A 15,738-nucleotide genomic window follows, 5' to 3' on the forward strand; every position below is an offset into this window, starting at 1 on the left:
TTTCACAATCAGATTTTAAGAAAACTAGAACAAAGGCATTCTTAGCTACAAGAAAAAGGCCAATGGGAGGCCAAGTCATTTTTAAAACGTTGCAAGTCAATTTTCTCTGGTCTTTTTCCTATTTAAAAGCTCAGGAATATCTTAAGCATTTTGCACTGGTCCTTGTTTTTCAACATCAGCAACTTTAAATATGTGAAGATTTGCCAAATACATGTTTACGTTGAGGCTGCCCTTATTTTTGGTCTTTTCATATCCATACCCACAAAAAGCAATACCAGATGGTCTAAAAGGGCCTGCTAAAACCAACAAGTAATCATTTCACTACAACACATTTACTTCCATTACACCTAGATCCTCTCCAAAAATAGTGTATATTTGCAAATTTATGAGTACACAGTCTCATTAGAAAAGTGATGGTCATAGAATTAAAAGAAAAAAAAACAGACATAAAAACTGCAAGGTACACTAATGTAAGGCCACATTACTATACAAATTTGCTGTTTCATATGTTCAGGGTTCCAAGACACAATTTCTTACCAGGTAAACAGGAAGCATTAAGGAATCACTACACAGTGCTTGCAGAGCTGCTACTGGTTGGAAGTTTGCCACCTAACTCCCCATTTCCTGCACCTTATGAGTAAATCTTACAGCACTGGTAGGAATGAAGAGAAACTGGAAATGGAGTTGGGGGGAAGAGTTATCAGTTACCAAATATTCATGAAAATGTAACAATAAAAGAGCTAACCTGAACAGCTTGCATGTGTGGTGACTGAATGACTGAGGGCTGTGTGGCTTGAATGACAGCCTGGCCATGAACTGTTTGACCAGAAGGCAAATGCACTAGAGTTAGAGCTGGAGATCCTCTTCCAGCACTTGATGCAGCTACAGAAACCTGCAAAAATTACAACCATCATGTTTAAGTAACATGCCTTAAGACTTCAGCAGATGCTTTTAGAAGTGATACTAAACAAACTTGTTTTGATGCCATATTTAAAATAGCTTAGATGTGTGTAGTTATCACACATAGAAAGATACTAGTTTTATTAGTAAAAGTTTGGTGGGTGTCTTTGTAAATGGTATGGAAAGCTTAAATCTGTCCCCTAACAAATTGAAAATCTTTCTTCTTTCCTTTTTTTCCTGTGACTTCATGTTTTCTTTTTAAGTAGAAACAACCCTAAGGTATCACACACTAAATCTGCTGTTGCTAGCATGAAGGTTAGGAAGAAATACAATAATATCAATATTTGCTGAACTAGTATGTCACTGCAACAACACACAGGGCAGAATGTCTTAATCAGGAAAAAATAAATTAAAAAAAAATGAAAAGAAAAAAAAGCCAGAACTGTTTTCGTTTTGCTTGCTTTGCTAGGCAAGAAGGTAGGCATTCCAGATAGATGTTTCCTCAAGAGACAAGAGAACTATTAAGACAGCAAAAAAACACCAACTCTGTTAAATAAAGCAATACACTGATTTCTAAATTGATTTAGTTTAATAAACACTCTTTATATATACATTTAGATATCAAGAAAAACAGTGTTGGAGTGGGAGTGTATCAATATTTCAATATGACAACAAAAATTAAAGAACAGCTGAATCTTCTTTAAGCCTAGCACAGCTGAAGAAACTCTTCCATCCAGTAATAATTTGATCCCTTTTTCTGATGATGTATTAGAGCACACACAGCTTTCCCCAGCCCTTGGTTCTAAACCATCAGTGATGAGGATGGGTTAAGAAATAGTTATACACCTATACGCTAAGAAATAGTTCAATATTTATGTTGTTCCTGTTAAGTCTATTAACAGAAACAAATCCTGAAGCAAAGGGAAAACACTACGATGTCAAGTTCTGGGTGATGAAGCATCTCTAAACTCAGAAGAGAATGACAAACATAAATCATATGACAGTAACAGATCTTGTGTTTTTCAAAGCAAACTGCATTGAAAAAGCCTTATTTCTATATTCTGCATGCACAAGAATAGACCCTGACTCATATCTAAAATTCTGGTATTATTCCCTTCCCAGCTTTGTTCTCAGACCCAAAAGGTATCTGGTATGAGAAGTAAAGGTAAGAATAGATGACAAAGAAGAGAAAAACATGATGAATGAATAAAAGTTAAAGAAAGTTTTCTGTTTTTCTGTGTTCACACTGAAGGGATTTTTAAATACCAAATATTAAAGAAGCTTTCACTCCTGAATGATTCCTTGTCTGGGAAACATTCCTTTCTTTAGAGAAAGTTTTCAACTGCTATTAAGATGCACTACTATCAAAAAGACCAGATGTTGGCTCAAATTATCTTGAAGAAACAATGTTTATAGGAAACAGAGACAGGATCTTGTCAACATTTACTATGTGATTGTTCAATTGTCATGGTAAACTGAACCACTTTTAGGGAAATAGAACAATTGAGGGCATTCCCTGAAATGGAAACAATTATTCTTTAAATGACATTTAAATGGCTCCTGGGTCAGAGCAATCCCAGGCACAGCTACAGGTTGGGCAGAGAAGAGATTCAGAGCAGCCCTGCGGAGAAGGACTTGGGGGTGTTGGCCGATGAGAAAATGAACATGAGCCGTCTTCAATGTGTGCTTGCAGCCCAGAAAGCCAACCGTATCCTGGGCTGCATCAAAAGGAGCGTGACCAGCAGGTCAAAGGAAGTGATCCTGCCCCTCTACTCTGCTCTTGTGAGACCTCACCTGGAGTATTGTGTGCAGTTCTGGTGTCCTCAACATAAAAAGGACATGGAACTGTTGGAACAAGTCCAGAGAAGGGCCACGAGGATGATCAGGGGACTGGAGCACCTCCCGTATGAAGACAGGCTGAGAAAGCTGGGCCTGTTCAGCCTGGAGAAGAGAAGGCTGCGTGGAGACCTCATAGCAGCCTTCCAGTATCTGAAGGGGGCCTATAGGGATGCTGGAGAGGGACTCTTCATTAGAGACTGTAGTGATAGGACAAGGGGTTAACAGGTTAAAACTTGAACAGGGGAAGTTTAGACTGGATATAAGAAGGAAATTCTTTCCTGTTAGGGTGGTGAGGCACTGGAATGGGTTGCCCAGGGAGGTTGTGAATGCTCCATCCCTGGCAGTGTTCAAGATCAGGTTGGACGAGGCCTTGGGTGACATGATTTAGCGTAAGGTGTCCCTGCCCATGGCAGGGGGGTTGGAACTAGATGATCTTAAGGTCCTTTCCAACCCTAACTATTCTATGATTCTGTGATTTAATGGCAACATGTAAACAGGACATACGAACCTTCTTCCCAATCTAAAAACCAAATACTAATATTATTATCAGATAGGTATTTGAGATTGAGATCTAGAAAGTCTCCAGAATCTGAAGAGTATGATCTATTTTGTGTCACAGTTGACATCATCCTAAACCCAAGCTTCAAGGACAGACAGATCAGGTTAAATGCTTACAAAATATGCTAACTTTTCAAAACATTACAAAGGTAATTTCATCAAACCTTTCCACTTACTACTATCTTCGCAAGAGCTGAAATCTGATACAATACTCTGTGTATCAGAAAGAACATTTTGAGTACAACACAAAGAAGTACAAGGCGAACAGTTTATGAGTTTCTTTTCAGTACACAATGGGTCAGGCACCTACAATCAGGCAGTAATCCAGTACTCAAGATTAAAAACCACTACATTCATTTAAAGCCACTTATTCAGTAGAAACACGCAAGAAAAAGAGAAAACCATACTCTTTTAGACTGAAGTTTACAACATGACAGATGAAATCATTTTGTTCCCAATAATTCAGGCAAGAGACTAAATGGGGGATAGAGGTGAGGGAAGAGAAGACAGTAGCATTTTAAAACTGGATCAAACCAAAACCAATTTGCTTGTTCATTTACATTTATATCCATTTTAAACAGTTCAATTTAATTGCTTTTTGCTGAGTTTCCACATATATCCAAAGGTTGCATAATGTATAACCTACACATTTTTCTTTAAAATGTCTGCAATTATTTTGTTTTAGGTTTGTTTTCTATGACTAAGACTGAAATAAAATATTTCCAACTTGTGGATCAAAATTGTTTTAATGATTTCTAACATTTATAAAAACGCACATTTCCCTTTGCATTGTTTTCAAATTGAATATTCTTCTGTTAACTAAAATACCAGTACCTTTTGATGCTATCTTATATAAATGCTGACTGAAACAGACTTGGCAAAAAAATTACTTTCTGACATCAGTGATGAGCAATGCTACCTTTAACATCATTACTTCAAGGGCTGCCTGGCACAAAGACTGAAAACAATTCACAGAAGCAACTCAGGAACACAAAGGGGAAGGGGAAGCATAACACATTAAGCGTCTGGTTAAAGAGTGTAAGGGTTATGTCCCTAGCAATGGCAAAGAGACTTAGATCTTGTAATGTCCTTTTGGATTCTTTCCTCTTAGGTATGCAACTGTTAAGTCTAATGGTTTCAACAAGTATCAACCATGTATTCCGTTGGCAAAAGAAGATCATGAACTATCTTCATACTGAGGTTCATAACCTTCATAAAGACATTACTCATCATTATCTGATTTCAAGATGCACTGCCCATCTGAACAGTCATACTGTGGATAAACGCACTCTCATTGCCCAAGGTCAGATAACATCTCCCTACATAGTACTAGAGGTTACATCCACACTCAACCCCTCATGCCTTAAACATTGCTGATATGAAGTGCACAGTACAGAGCTTCATCCAAGTACTGTCCCTGCTGTAGAATCTAAACACTACAAGGACTCCAGAAGTGAAGTGAAAAGAAAAGTACTTATGGGAAAGGAAAAGACAAGGCAAACCCATCCTGAATTCACCTAATGAAAGAGCAAAGCATTCACTGTACTCAGGCACTGAGTAGCTTCTACAAGTAAAAGCTGAAGATAGGGATGTTTTGGTCAATTCCACAGCTAATGTCAAAAAAGCAGCACATGGTTTTAAGGAAGACAAGGTTAGGCCGATTTCAGTCATTTGGTGACATACCTTAAGTAATCATAAAATGGTGACAAGGCTGCAGGTTTATAATCCTCTAACATCAGCTTAGCTAAATATCATGGACTTGCATTTGGCAGACTGATTTTATAGCCATACCTAAAACAGTCTGTCAGACTTCTGCAGGGCTCAATCTGTTGGGAGCAAGATTTAACACAAGGTTTGATGGCAAGAGGCCACAAGGATAATACCCCTTAGGTGCTAAACCTGAGCAGTGCCAACCTGGAATGGCTATGCACTACAGGCTCTGGAAAACTCTGACAGCAGTTCTCATATTGTAAATCTCTATCAATATCTAGTCCAGGACCAGCATGGAAAGGTCAAAAGATGGTAATTCAGACCAAGGCAGAAGACAACTCTACTGACAGACAACAAGACAAAGTTCACAAAAAGTGATTCAAAGAACCAAACAAAGATGTAGGATTACAGGAAAAGAAAAAAATCACAACTGAAAGTACTTTTGTCAAATCTGAAAAAGGTCCAAGTACATTGCTCTTACATTTTTACAGTTAGATTTAGTGTAGCTGAGCACAGGACAACACATAATGCAATAAGGCCTCTAGAAATGCTGCAAAAGGAACATCTAATTTCTCTGTGAATACCAATCAGATATATAACTGCTCCAAGATACAAGTTTGGCTACCACAGCATTATCAGAATATTCCAAATAGAGTTAGCTTCCTCTTAAGAACAGCCCTGTATGTATTCATGTAAGATCTGTGCATGTGAGCGAGGACTTATGGAGCCCATCTCAAAACAGGTGGAGAAATATTCAATCTCGCACCTTTGTTCTTCACTGAAAAAAGGCATTAAGCTTCTCTACAGGTTTTCTGTACATGTCCAACAGCTTCTAAAGACAATCACCAAAATTTTTATGAATTAATATTTTCTTACCCACTTCTTTTGGAGGCTGGATCTTATTGAAGTGACATTGAAAACATATTTAAAACAATACTGTGTCAATTCATTAACTGGCTGAAAGTGAGGGATGCAAGAAACTCAGCTATAAATTATTTCACATTACTTATTTTTGTTTAAAAAAAGTAACCTTTTCAAGATAGAAAAATGACAATTTTGCCACAGTGGATGAAAGATGCGTCTCATTTTTTATATTTCTAATTCACTCATTTCTGCTTTTGCAGAGGTAATTTTACTTTCATCACCAAAAATGCATTAGCAGTATCTATTACACAAGCTAGGGAGAAAACAAAACAAAACAACAAACAAATAAAACAAACAAGCAAACAAACAACAACAAAACCCCACAAACCCCCAAACCATCTTTTCTCTACTAATAAAGTAAGAAAATAAAACACATGAAATTCCATCTGAACATAAAATTCCTACCCCTTTTTACTGTGAGGACAATCAACCACTGGCACAGGTACCCAGAGTGGTTGTAGAGACTCCATCCTTGCAGATGTTCACAACCCAACTGGATATACTTTCTGACATCAGTGATGAGCAATGCTTTATCATTACTTCAAGGGCCGTCTGGCACAAAGACTCTCTGGCACAGTCCTTGGCAGCCTTGGCTGGCTGAACCTGCTTGTGCAGGGGGATTGGACCAGATGATTTCAAGAGATCCTCAACTATTCTGAGATTCTTACAATACACAGAAAACTATAAATACAGTACTTAAAGATAACATATTAAAATGCTTCACTTTTGACTTGACAAAACCAAGGTTGAAACACTATTTGGCTGAAAAAAAAACCACAAAATAAACAAAAAAGAAAACCCCAGAGATGTCTGTTAATTTCAGTGATCATGGATGGAGCACTTCTCCTATGAAGAAAGGCTGAGAGAGTTGCCGTTGTTCAGCCTAGAGAAGAGAAGGCTCTGGGGAGACCTTATTACGGCCTTTCAGTACTTAAAAGGGGCCTAAAGAAAGACAGGACCTGTTGTGACAGGACGAGGGGTAATGGCTTTAAACTAAAAGAGGTGAGAATCAGGCTGGATATGAGGAAAAAATTTTTTACAATGAGGGTGGTGAAGCACTGGCACAGGTTGCCCAGAGAAGTGGTGGATGCACCATTCCTGGAGACATTCAAGGGCAGGCTGGATGTGGCTCTGGGCAACCTGATCTAGTTGAAGATGTCTCTGCTCATTGTCAGGAGTTGGACTAGATAGCTTTGAAGGTCCCTTCCAACCCAAACTATTTCATGATTTGACCTTTAACCCAGTCATTCTTTTCTCACATTTCTGCACATCTGCAGTAAATTAGTAGGGGAGATGTTTGGAAGTTAGTCCAAGGGACATTTCAGTCACTTTAAGTTGTTGTTTTCTCTTAACTGCACTCCTCCAGAGGTCGAAGAGGGAGAAAGAACTACCTGCACCCTTCTGTAACAGTCAAAATACACAGACTCTGGACCAGCAGCACAGCCAAGAATTCCTCATAAACACCCTAATCTTCCTATCCTGCACCAGCAAAAGTAGACAGATGTCCCACATGCGGCCCCTGCCTTGAGCAGGGGTTTACCTCACAGTGTCTACCTCCAACCATCACCATGACAAAGCATCTCACCTTCTGAGCTTGCCAGGTAGGAACATAAGCTAAGAAAGTCCTCCTCATCTTAAACCAAAGAAATGTCACAATAAAGTCTTTCAGCAATAAGCTTTCTGCCTGTTTTACTGAAGGAAATGCTGTGGCAGTTCAGCCTCAAGGCTCTAAGGGGAGGTCCGGACTCCCAGCTGCGGCCTGCAGGCCCTGGCCTGGGGAACAGCAGTGAGGGGGCAGCCAGTGAGGCCTGGAGCACTGCTGGACAGCTGAGGGGGCAGGGCTGTCCCCTGGAGGCCCCCTGCTTCACTGCTGGTTAGACTGGCACAACTGCATCAACGCCAGTTTTCTGGCACTGTCCATCCCAAGGAAGGGAAATCGCCTCCAGCTACGAGTGCAGAGCAGTGCTGGCTCCCTGGGCCATTTGACCAAAAAGAGGGACTCCCAAATGTAAACTCTCAACTGTTATCCTGAGCCTTCAAACTGAAGTGCACGTGTTTCATTTTAGTGCTGATGGACTGAGATCCATTGGTACTTCAGTTACTAGTTCTAATTGAAACATTTGAGGCCTATTGCAGTGTGGCTGAAGCTTCACACGTACTCAAGCATTAAATGCAGATAAACACAAAAAAATGTACTCCCTGGGAACCCATCAGAAGCCTTCCAACATTATTAGTGGCAGCTTTGTCTCTAGATCATCATGAAAAATCCCAAGTGACAGAATTGACAGGTATTTTCTTCAGAGACTATTGCACATGCCAATAGATTTTACATGTAAATCACACTGTGAAGTTAGGGCACAAAATCTGAACTGAACTATCAAAGAAGAAATATGGGGATTACATCTACAGAGCAAACCAAATAAACTTATTGGTTTCATATTCCATTCTTACAGGAAAACAAACAAACAACCCCTCCTACCCTCCCTCCAAAAACCCTGCAGTATTCCTAATGCTGCACATATCGAAACCACAACAAATGCCATAGGTTACAAAGCTAACAAATAAGCATTCATAAATATTTTGCAGTCTACTTTGTGTCTGAAAGAGCCCATAAAAAGCAGCTGCATTCAGCCTGAAAATGCAGATCAATTATCTAACATACCAATACATGCATCAAAACTTACCAAGTAACTTCTAACTTCCAGTGATGAAGAAATTCTACAAGATGTCTTTTAAATCAGTTCCTTTCTTTCATAAAGTGTTTTTGAAGATCCTTCTAAGGGGTCTATACGGCTTCCTGAAGTTATAAATCTTAGCACTGGCAAGTATGCTACCTCTCTTAAGCACTGAACCTTTCAGTACACATTTTTAATGTTTGAGGGTTTATTACTATGTCATCTTTCATCCATTAACTAGCAAAGAATAATCCAGGTATGACTACCATACAGAATATGTATATTTTTAGTACTTCAGACACTGTAATTGGATGCACAGGGATAAAACAAAATAAGCATACATTAAAAATGTACTTCCGAAAGAATTAAACACATTCTGTACAAAAATTAGAACTAGGGAAGAACCATGGTTATTTTTAATTCATATTTTAATTTTTGTTATACAACACTTCTTCAAGATACAGATGTTTTAACTATGTTCGATCTTGAAAGCACCTTAACTCTTTAAGACCCTATCCTCATCTCCATAACAAACACAATCATCTTGGAAAAGTGAAAAAGAAAAAAAAAAGTGCCTACCATTCAGTCTGAAAATCCTGGTCTCCTAAAAGTGCTACTTTATAACAGACCTGGTGTTATACTAGCTCTTAGTTAAATACCACATGCGCAGTTTTCCACATACCTTTCCTATTTTTTCCTATTTAATAACAAGACTTACAGAACAAGAGAACTCCATATAAATGAATCACTCAAAAATCATAGCTATTCTGAATACCTACCTCTTTATTGATTCTTCTCATCATTCCATATTTCAGCTTACCTCAGACCCTTGAGAAATATGACTTCGGCCTGGCTGATTCTGAAGACGAACAGCATCTCTCTCTGGCATACAATCCCCTGCACTGTCATCCTGTTGTGATTCAACCATTTCCATGGTCATCTGTCTAAAAGTAAGCACATGCACATCTAAATAATGCAGTACAGGGAGGTATATCAGACACATAGGGAGAAAAATGCAATTCCAGACCATTTTATATTTGGAGGAGACAACTAACAACTTAACAGAAAATAAAAGATTCCTTTAGAAACTCCAGACTAACCAAGGTCCTTCCAGATTAACTGAAGTCCTTCCTTTAATATGAGGTTCCCCCATATTAAAATATTCATTCATATAGCCAGGAGCCCTAAAACAAGAACTTTGGAAAGCCACAAGGAGAGGCAGTACTGGAAATGGCTCTCAGGAGAGGGACAAGCACAGAGGCCTAGGCTCCTCTGCAGTGAGTGCTCCAGAGAAGCCCCAACAGCACTGCTCACAGCAGGATCCTTGTGCTTCACATCTTCCACTGGCCAAGGCTCAAGCTGTCCAGCAGCCATGTGCTGCTATGGCCCTCTCAAACCTTTCAAGATACCAAACCTCAGCTGGGATCTAGAATTGAATTGCCTGTAACTACTTGGAGCTTAAGACACATGATTCTTCCCACTCTACAGCTTTAGAAGAAGGGTAAATTGCATACAGGAGTAAGCAATTCCTTGACCCTCAATTTAAACTATGAGTTTAAATGCCACAGAGAAAGCTTCCAAATATATCTGCTATATAAAAATGCAATTACCTGGCAGTTGCTTTTCTGTATTTCTTGACATACTTAGTCATACCGGAAGTTGTGAGTTTTAAAACAAGAGCTTGGTTCTCTTCGGCTCCCTCTCTCTCTCCTACCAAAGCCTGCACTGAAGGTGCAACATTGAACAGGTGATGTCACAAACATTGCCACAGCAATAGGTCAGTTTACAAACAGAACAGAGACAGGACAGGGTCAAGCAGAGAACCCTGCAGCATGCTCCCACCTACCTACTTAAACAAGAAACTGAGGCCACAAAAGGGAGATGCTACAGTTGTGGGATTTAAGAGGCAGCAAATCTTGTTTCCTCTCTGTTGGTTATTGTAAGTCAGGGATGGCAAGCCCATCTGAACTCAAAAGTTCAACTCTTTTATCTGGCTGACAGTTCCTGCAGTTTCTGCTCAGGTCCTACACTAAGAAATGGAAGAGATGGGGAAGGAAGCCTCCCACGTGCCTGACCCCAAGTTGCACATGTTAAAAGTTAACTACATTAAAATTAATTAAATGTAAACCCAGCTCCATTTGCTGCACTATTTTACAGAATATTCCACAATTTTTGAGGAGAATAAATAATTCTTTTTATATTGCCCTTTTTGCATAGAATAAAGGCATGAAAAAAACAAAAGGAATCCAGTCAAAAGATGCCAAGAAGCATAGCTCAAGCTTATATTCCTCCAATGGTATTCTGCAGACCAGACTTGGCTGCTAGCAGCAGCCAAGCTGTACACATTCAAGAATTTATGGGTTAACATTAGTGTTTCTGCCAAAAGAATTTACATAATCTATGCCAGTATCAATTCAGATTAGATTCAGGAGACATTTTACACCTAAAATCTTTTTACATTCCTGTCCTGTTAGTTTCTTATTACCTTTTTCTTTAGATACAATCTAATTAAAGATCTACTGAAATTTACCAAAGTTGAACAACTCTGGGGAGAATGTTTTCACCAAGTTTTCCACCATAATTTTCCAAAACAAGATGTTTATCATTCCAGTTTTATGCATAACAATAATAAAGTAGGAAAAAAAAAAAAGTTCCTACTTAGTAAGCTAGGACCATCCAGAGTCTCAAACATGAAAGCTCCACCTGTTTCATGTACAAATGCCTCCATAAGCTACACAACATCTCACACACCAAGGAAAATTAAATCATGCATAGGTATTGGCAAAATATTAATTGCAAAATCTCTCTTCCTAAAGGCGAGACTATAGTCAGAATTAATTCACTTTAGACAGGTCCTGAAGTAATTTCTTAACCAAAGCCATCTGTCATACATAACCTACTGTTAGGGAAAAACAAAACAAAACACCACAAGTGCTTTTATTCCCATTGAGTGCATTGCACAGAAATTCTACATAGAGCACCATTTTTCATATTCTAAAAATAAATAAATAAATAAAAATAGGGTTTCGTTTCTAAATTTTAGCATTATTCCTGATTGCAGAACATTGTAATAAAAAAAAGAAAAATAACATTAATTTTACTACATTGATTATCAAGATATTCCTCTCCAAGTCTTTTCATCTGCTGTGATCCAATTACTGAGTTATTAAATAACTATGAAAAGAGCATCAGTGCAGCAGAAATAAAAAGTTATTCCTAGTGTTTTAAAAAAATACAGTAAAAAGGACTATTTTTTTAGATTATCTATATTAAATTAGAAAAACAACAGCAAGGGTTATACATGCCAGTGAAATGACAAATGTAATTAGGACTTACAACATACATGAAAAACTCAAGAATTTAAACAGATTTTCCATTTATAATTTTATAATTTCTCACTCATAAATGATTCCCTGTTTTAAATCTTAGGCAAAGTGGAGTAAATTTTGAAAATTTGTATACTGTTTTTAATTAGCACTTTTTACTGACAGAAAATGCAACTGTTGCCCTAGAACATAGCAAAATACTCTTTCTAGACAGCCTAAAATACACATCTTTTTGACAATGTGGTAAATCTAGTAAACTTGTGAACAGAGACTCGACTAAAAATGTTTTCCAAACATGAAGATCTAACTATAGGCTATAAAACCAAAACAAAAATAACAAAGAGCATAGTAATTTTAAAACAGTTATCTTGTTACACAACTTCAGTGAGAAAGATGACTACAGACAAAATGTAACACATCTCTTCGGTAGACATAATATAGGGGATTATTGCCCCTGGAGGTGAAGCTCAGCCAAAGTCATTTCAGCCCACAGGCCTGGAAGCAGTACAGCCACACACAGCCGTGTCACTTCACATGGGCCTGTGCACAGCTCAGGACCAAGCATGCTGAGAAACTCCTGAGTTGCATAGTCCAGGTTAGCACCATGCTAGCGCACCCTCATAAACTCAGATTACTATAACCTAAACTGTACAGGTTTTGCATTTTCTGGGTTATCTCATAAATAATTTTACTAAATATATCAAACCGTTTTTAATAAGCATACAGAAAAACACAGAACAAGATTGTAATTATGGCTGGGTTTTTTTCTAAAACACCAGTAATATGGACTGCGGTAAGAAACCGTTAATAATCTGATTCAGAAATTACCAAAATAAACAGTTTCTATATGTATTGCACTCAAAAAGTCTACACTGCAACAGAATTATAACATCTATTGCTTTTAAGTTTCAAAGAAAAAAATATATATATTTTGACAATCACTTAAAATATTTTATAAAAGTGTATTAGTAGTATATCACACTTTATGTTCTGTTTTAAAGGAAAACCAAGCAAACAGTTACAAAGTATATGCTCTCAGGTCCCATTTAAAATTACATGTTTTTCTTCACTGTATGATTAATTATATACAAGCTTCAGTCCTACATTTGGTATTAGGTCATTTTTTACATTTTGTACCTTGGTTGCACAGCAATTTTAAATATCGGTCAGGATTTTTAATTTAATGAGTTATGTCTCTCCCCTCCCATAAAGAGGGGGCAAAGGAACGGCATTTCAGAATGCAGGGAGACAGCTGCTCCTTCCTAAAAAGTAGCAAACCTTCAGGATCAGGCAGGTTTTAACTGTTAACTAGCTAGTAACATTCCAATACATATTAGCATATGTTTACTGCAGTCACCAAGACGAAGGTACAGTAGGTCAGTAGCAGGTAAGCACCGATTACGGAGATATATATAGTGCACATTGAAAGCTTCTTCAGCTGATAGCAGCAGCTGAAGAAACATTTCTCCTGACAAATTGTCCTGACAGGACAAAACTGACAGGCAGCATCAGCTAAAGGAAAACGTTGCCCAAGTGACCTAGAAAATGGAAAGGGACTTATAGCTAAAGGTGTGAACCTTTTATACTTCTGTCTATAGATGAAAGCTGAAGAATAGCATCCTTATCAAGGTGTGCTCTTGTGCAATAAAAAGAGAACACAAAAAAATCCCTTAACTTTACCCCAATATTCCTCTTTGGTTTATATCACTGAATCTTAATACAAGTAATGCCTACAGGTGAAATTAGGCTACATAAGCAAACTGGTATAACATTTTGCAATATTAAAAATGTGCAACCATCTAATTAAATACCCAGAGACATTTTAAAGACAACTTCTTTATTTCAACAACACTGTATACATGAGAGACTGTTTACAAAGGTAGCTTATTACAAAAAAATTGTAAGGGGCTATGGAATACATTTCAACCCCTGTTCCAGATCTCTTTGTAGGCTTTTACTCACAGGGAAGTTACTAGAGAGCAAGGATGCGAATTTACAAACACCTATTTTGCATTTATTGATGAAACAACAGTGTGAAAACTCAGAATGCACTACTTTCAGAAGATTGTTGTTTTCAAATATGAAGCCTGTTATATTTTACTACATTGCTTTGCAAAGCACACTGGTTGGTAAGGTGGTCACAGCATTCAGCCAGGTTAAAATGAGCAACAGCACAACAGACCTAATTCTTAAAGTGTAATCTTTCTGTTAAGTTTTCAGTATCAGCAAAACAGGAAGTATCTTGTGTGCCCTAAACTCTAATATGCTTCCTCATTTTCTTCCCACTCCTTTTCTTTCAAAACTATCTTCACTCTCAAAAAAAAATTTTAAACCCAAGTCTGCGATGACTGTAAGTACAAGTATGCTACCTCTCACTTTGCATCTGCCACCTCAATAATAGAAACAAGGCAGTGCTGAGTCTGCTGTGAAGAGGATGAATGGCCCTCGTTTAGAAGAGTCCAACCAGTTCCTGAATAAGTAAAAGGATGATTTAAGCTCCAGTACCTGTGGAATCTTTTAACATACAGCTCCACTCCGCCCCAAGGAAGATGCTGACATGACAGTGGTGGATTTAGACAGAACCCTCAAACCTTTAACAGGACCTAGGTATCACGAAGCCCACTGTGACCATCTCCCACCCGTTTTCCTGCCCCAGCTTGGGAAACCTTACGGGCAAGGATGTAATGAGGCCTACTGAGTTAAGAGAACGCCCTCAGGCACCATGGCTCACCCCGCACGGGACAGCATTCTCCCCTCCGCCGGAGCACCGGCTGTCTGACCGCAGCGGAAAGGCACGCTGCCCCGTCCCCTAACCTCGCCGGACTACGGACAGGGGAACCGAACCGCTCTCCCTCCCAAGCCTCGCCCCGGAGAAAGGGCCCGAGCCGCAGCTTGCCGGCTCCCGGGCTGTAACGGAGGAGGAGACCCCGCACGTCCCCTTCCCGAGCTCCTCACGTCTCGGGGCCATCAGCCAGAGCCGAGCCGAGCCGGGTAAGCGAGAGAGGCAGGCGGGCCCTGCGCGGCCCTTCCCAAGTGCAGCGCGCTCCCGGCCGCGGCGGGGACGCGCCTCCGCCCCGTCCTGCGCGCTCCCGACGGCAGGGGCTGAACCCAGCCGCACGGCAGAGCGCCCCCCTACCCGCCCTTGCCCTGCACTGCGCTGCGCTGCCCTCCGCACTGCCGGAGCTCGCCGCTGCCCGCTGCGCTCCCCCGCTCCCGGCCCGCGGGGGGTCGGGCTGCGCGCACACGTGTCCCCGCCCCCTCCCGCACTCACCCGCCGCCCTGTACGTGGTGCCCCCGTCACAAGGGGTGGGGGGGATTGGGCCGGGCGGAGCCGCACGTCGGTCTCACGTCAGCGCTGATGCAGCCGCGCCGCCGCGGGGGCGCTGAGGAAATGGCGTCTGCGGTGACTCCCAGCGATTGGCTGCGGGGCGACCAACGGCTGGCGCGCTGGCCAACAGTCGCCGCGAGGCTGTCGGCAGCGCCTCTCATTGGCTGGGGGGCGGGACGAGCCGTCTGGTGTGGGGGAAGGGCGGGCCAGCTAGGCGTCGGGTGGGGGGGCGTAGGTTGGTGGGCAGTTTACGTAGGTTGTGCGGAGCTGGCCAGCAGCCGCGGGTGCCGGGCTGCCTCGGCTCCGGACGGGCCGTGTGCCGTCAGCGGCACCACCCTGTAGACGGGGCTCGCACTCCAGGTGTGCGATAGCAGAGGCGCGGTGCCAGCCGCTCTCCGTCCCGATAAGGGCGGGCGGCCTCCCCGCAGGGCACATCCGAGGTGAGGCCGGCGCTTTCCCCGAACTGCCCCCGGGAAAG

At 40.7% G+C, this 15,738-nt stretch overlaps 1 protein-coding gene across 16 annotated transcripts in view; it reads right to left on the reverse strand.

Annotated features, from left to right (window-relative positions):
* CREM (cAMP responsive element modulator) overlaps positions 1–15,341 on the reverse strand; it is a 42,064-nt gene extending 26,723 nt beyond the window's left edge. For 3 of the 16 annotated variants that reach the window (XM_062621578.1, XM_062621572.1, XM_062621571.1), the window contains exons 1-4: positions 15,204–15,341; positions 10,217–10,331; positions 9,427–9,550; positions 746–892 (exon numbers count right to left, since the gene is read on the reverse strand). In XM_062621578.1, coding sequence (XP_062477562.1) covers positions 746–892; positions 9,427–9,550; positions 10,217–10,257 — 312 coding nt within the window. In that variant the 5' untranslated portion in view covers positions 10,258–10,331; positions 15,204–15,341. Of the gene's footprint in view, positions 1–745; positions 893–7,516; positions 7,681–9,426; positions 9,551–10,216; positions 10,338–15,203 lie in introns of those variants that run through there. The other 13 variants (XM_062621580.1, XM_062621579.1, XM_062621585.1 and 10 more) reach the window with 10 other exon arrangements.
* Positions 15,342–15,738: the final 397 nt, after the last annotated feature.

This window comes from Pezoporus occidentalis, unplaced genomic scaffold (genome assembly GCF_034315485.1).
Source record: "Pezoporus occidentalis ecotype Australia unplaced genomic scaffold, CSIRO_AGI_Poc_V1 ctg23, whole genome shotgun sequence".
In the NCBI taxonomy this organism is placed as follows: Eukaryota; Metazoa; Chordata; class Aves; order Psittaciformes; family Psittacidae; genus Pezoporus; species Pezoporus occidentalis.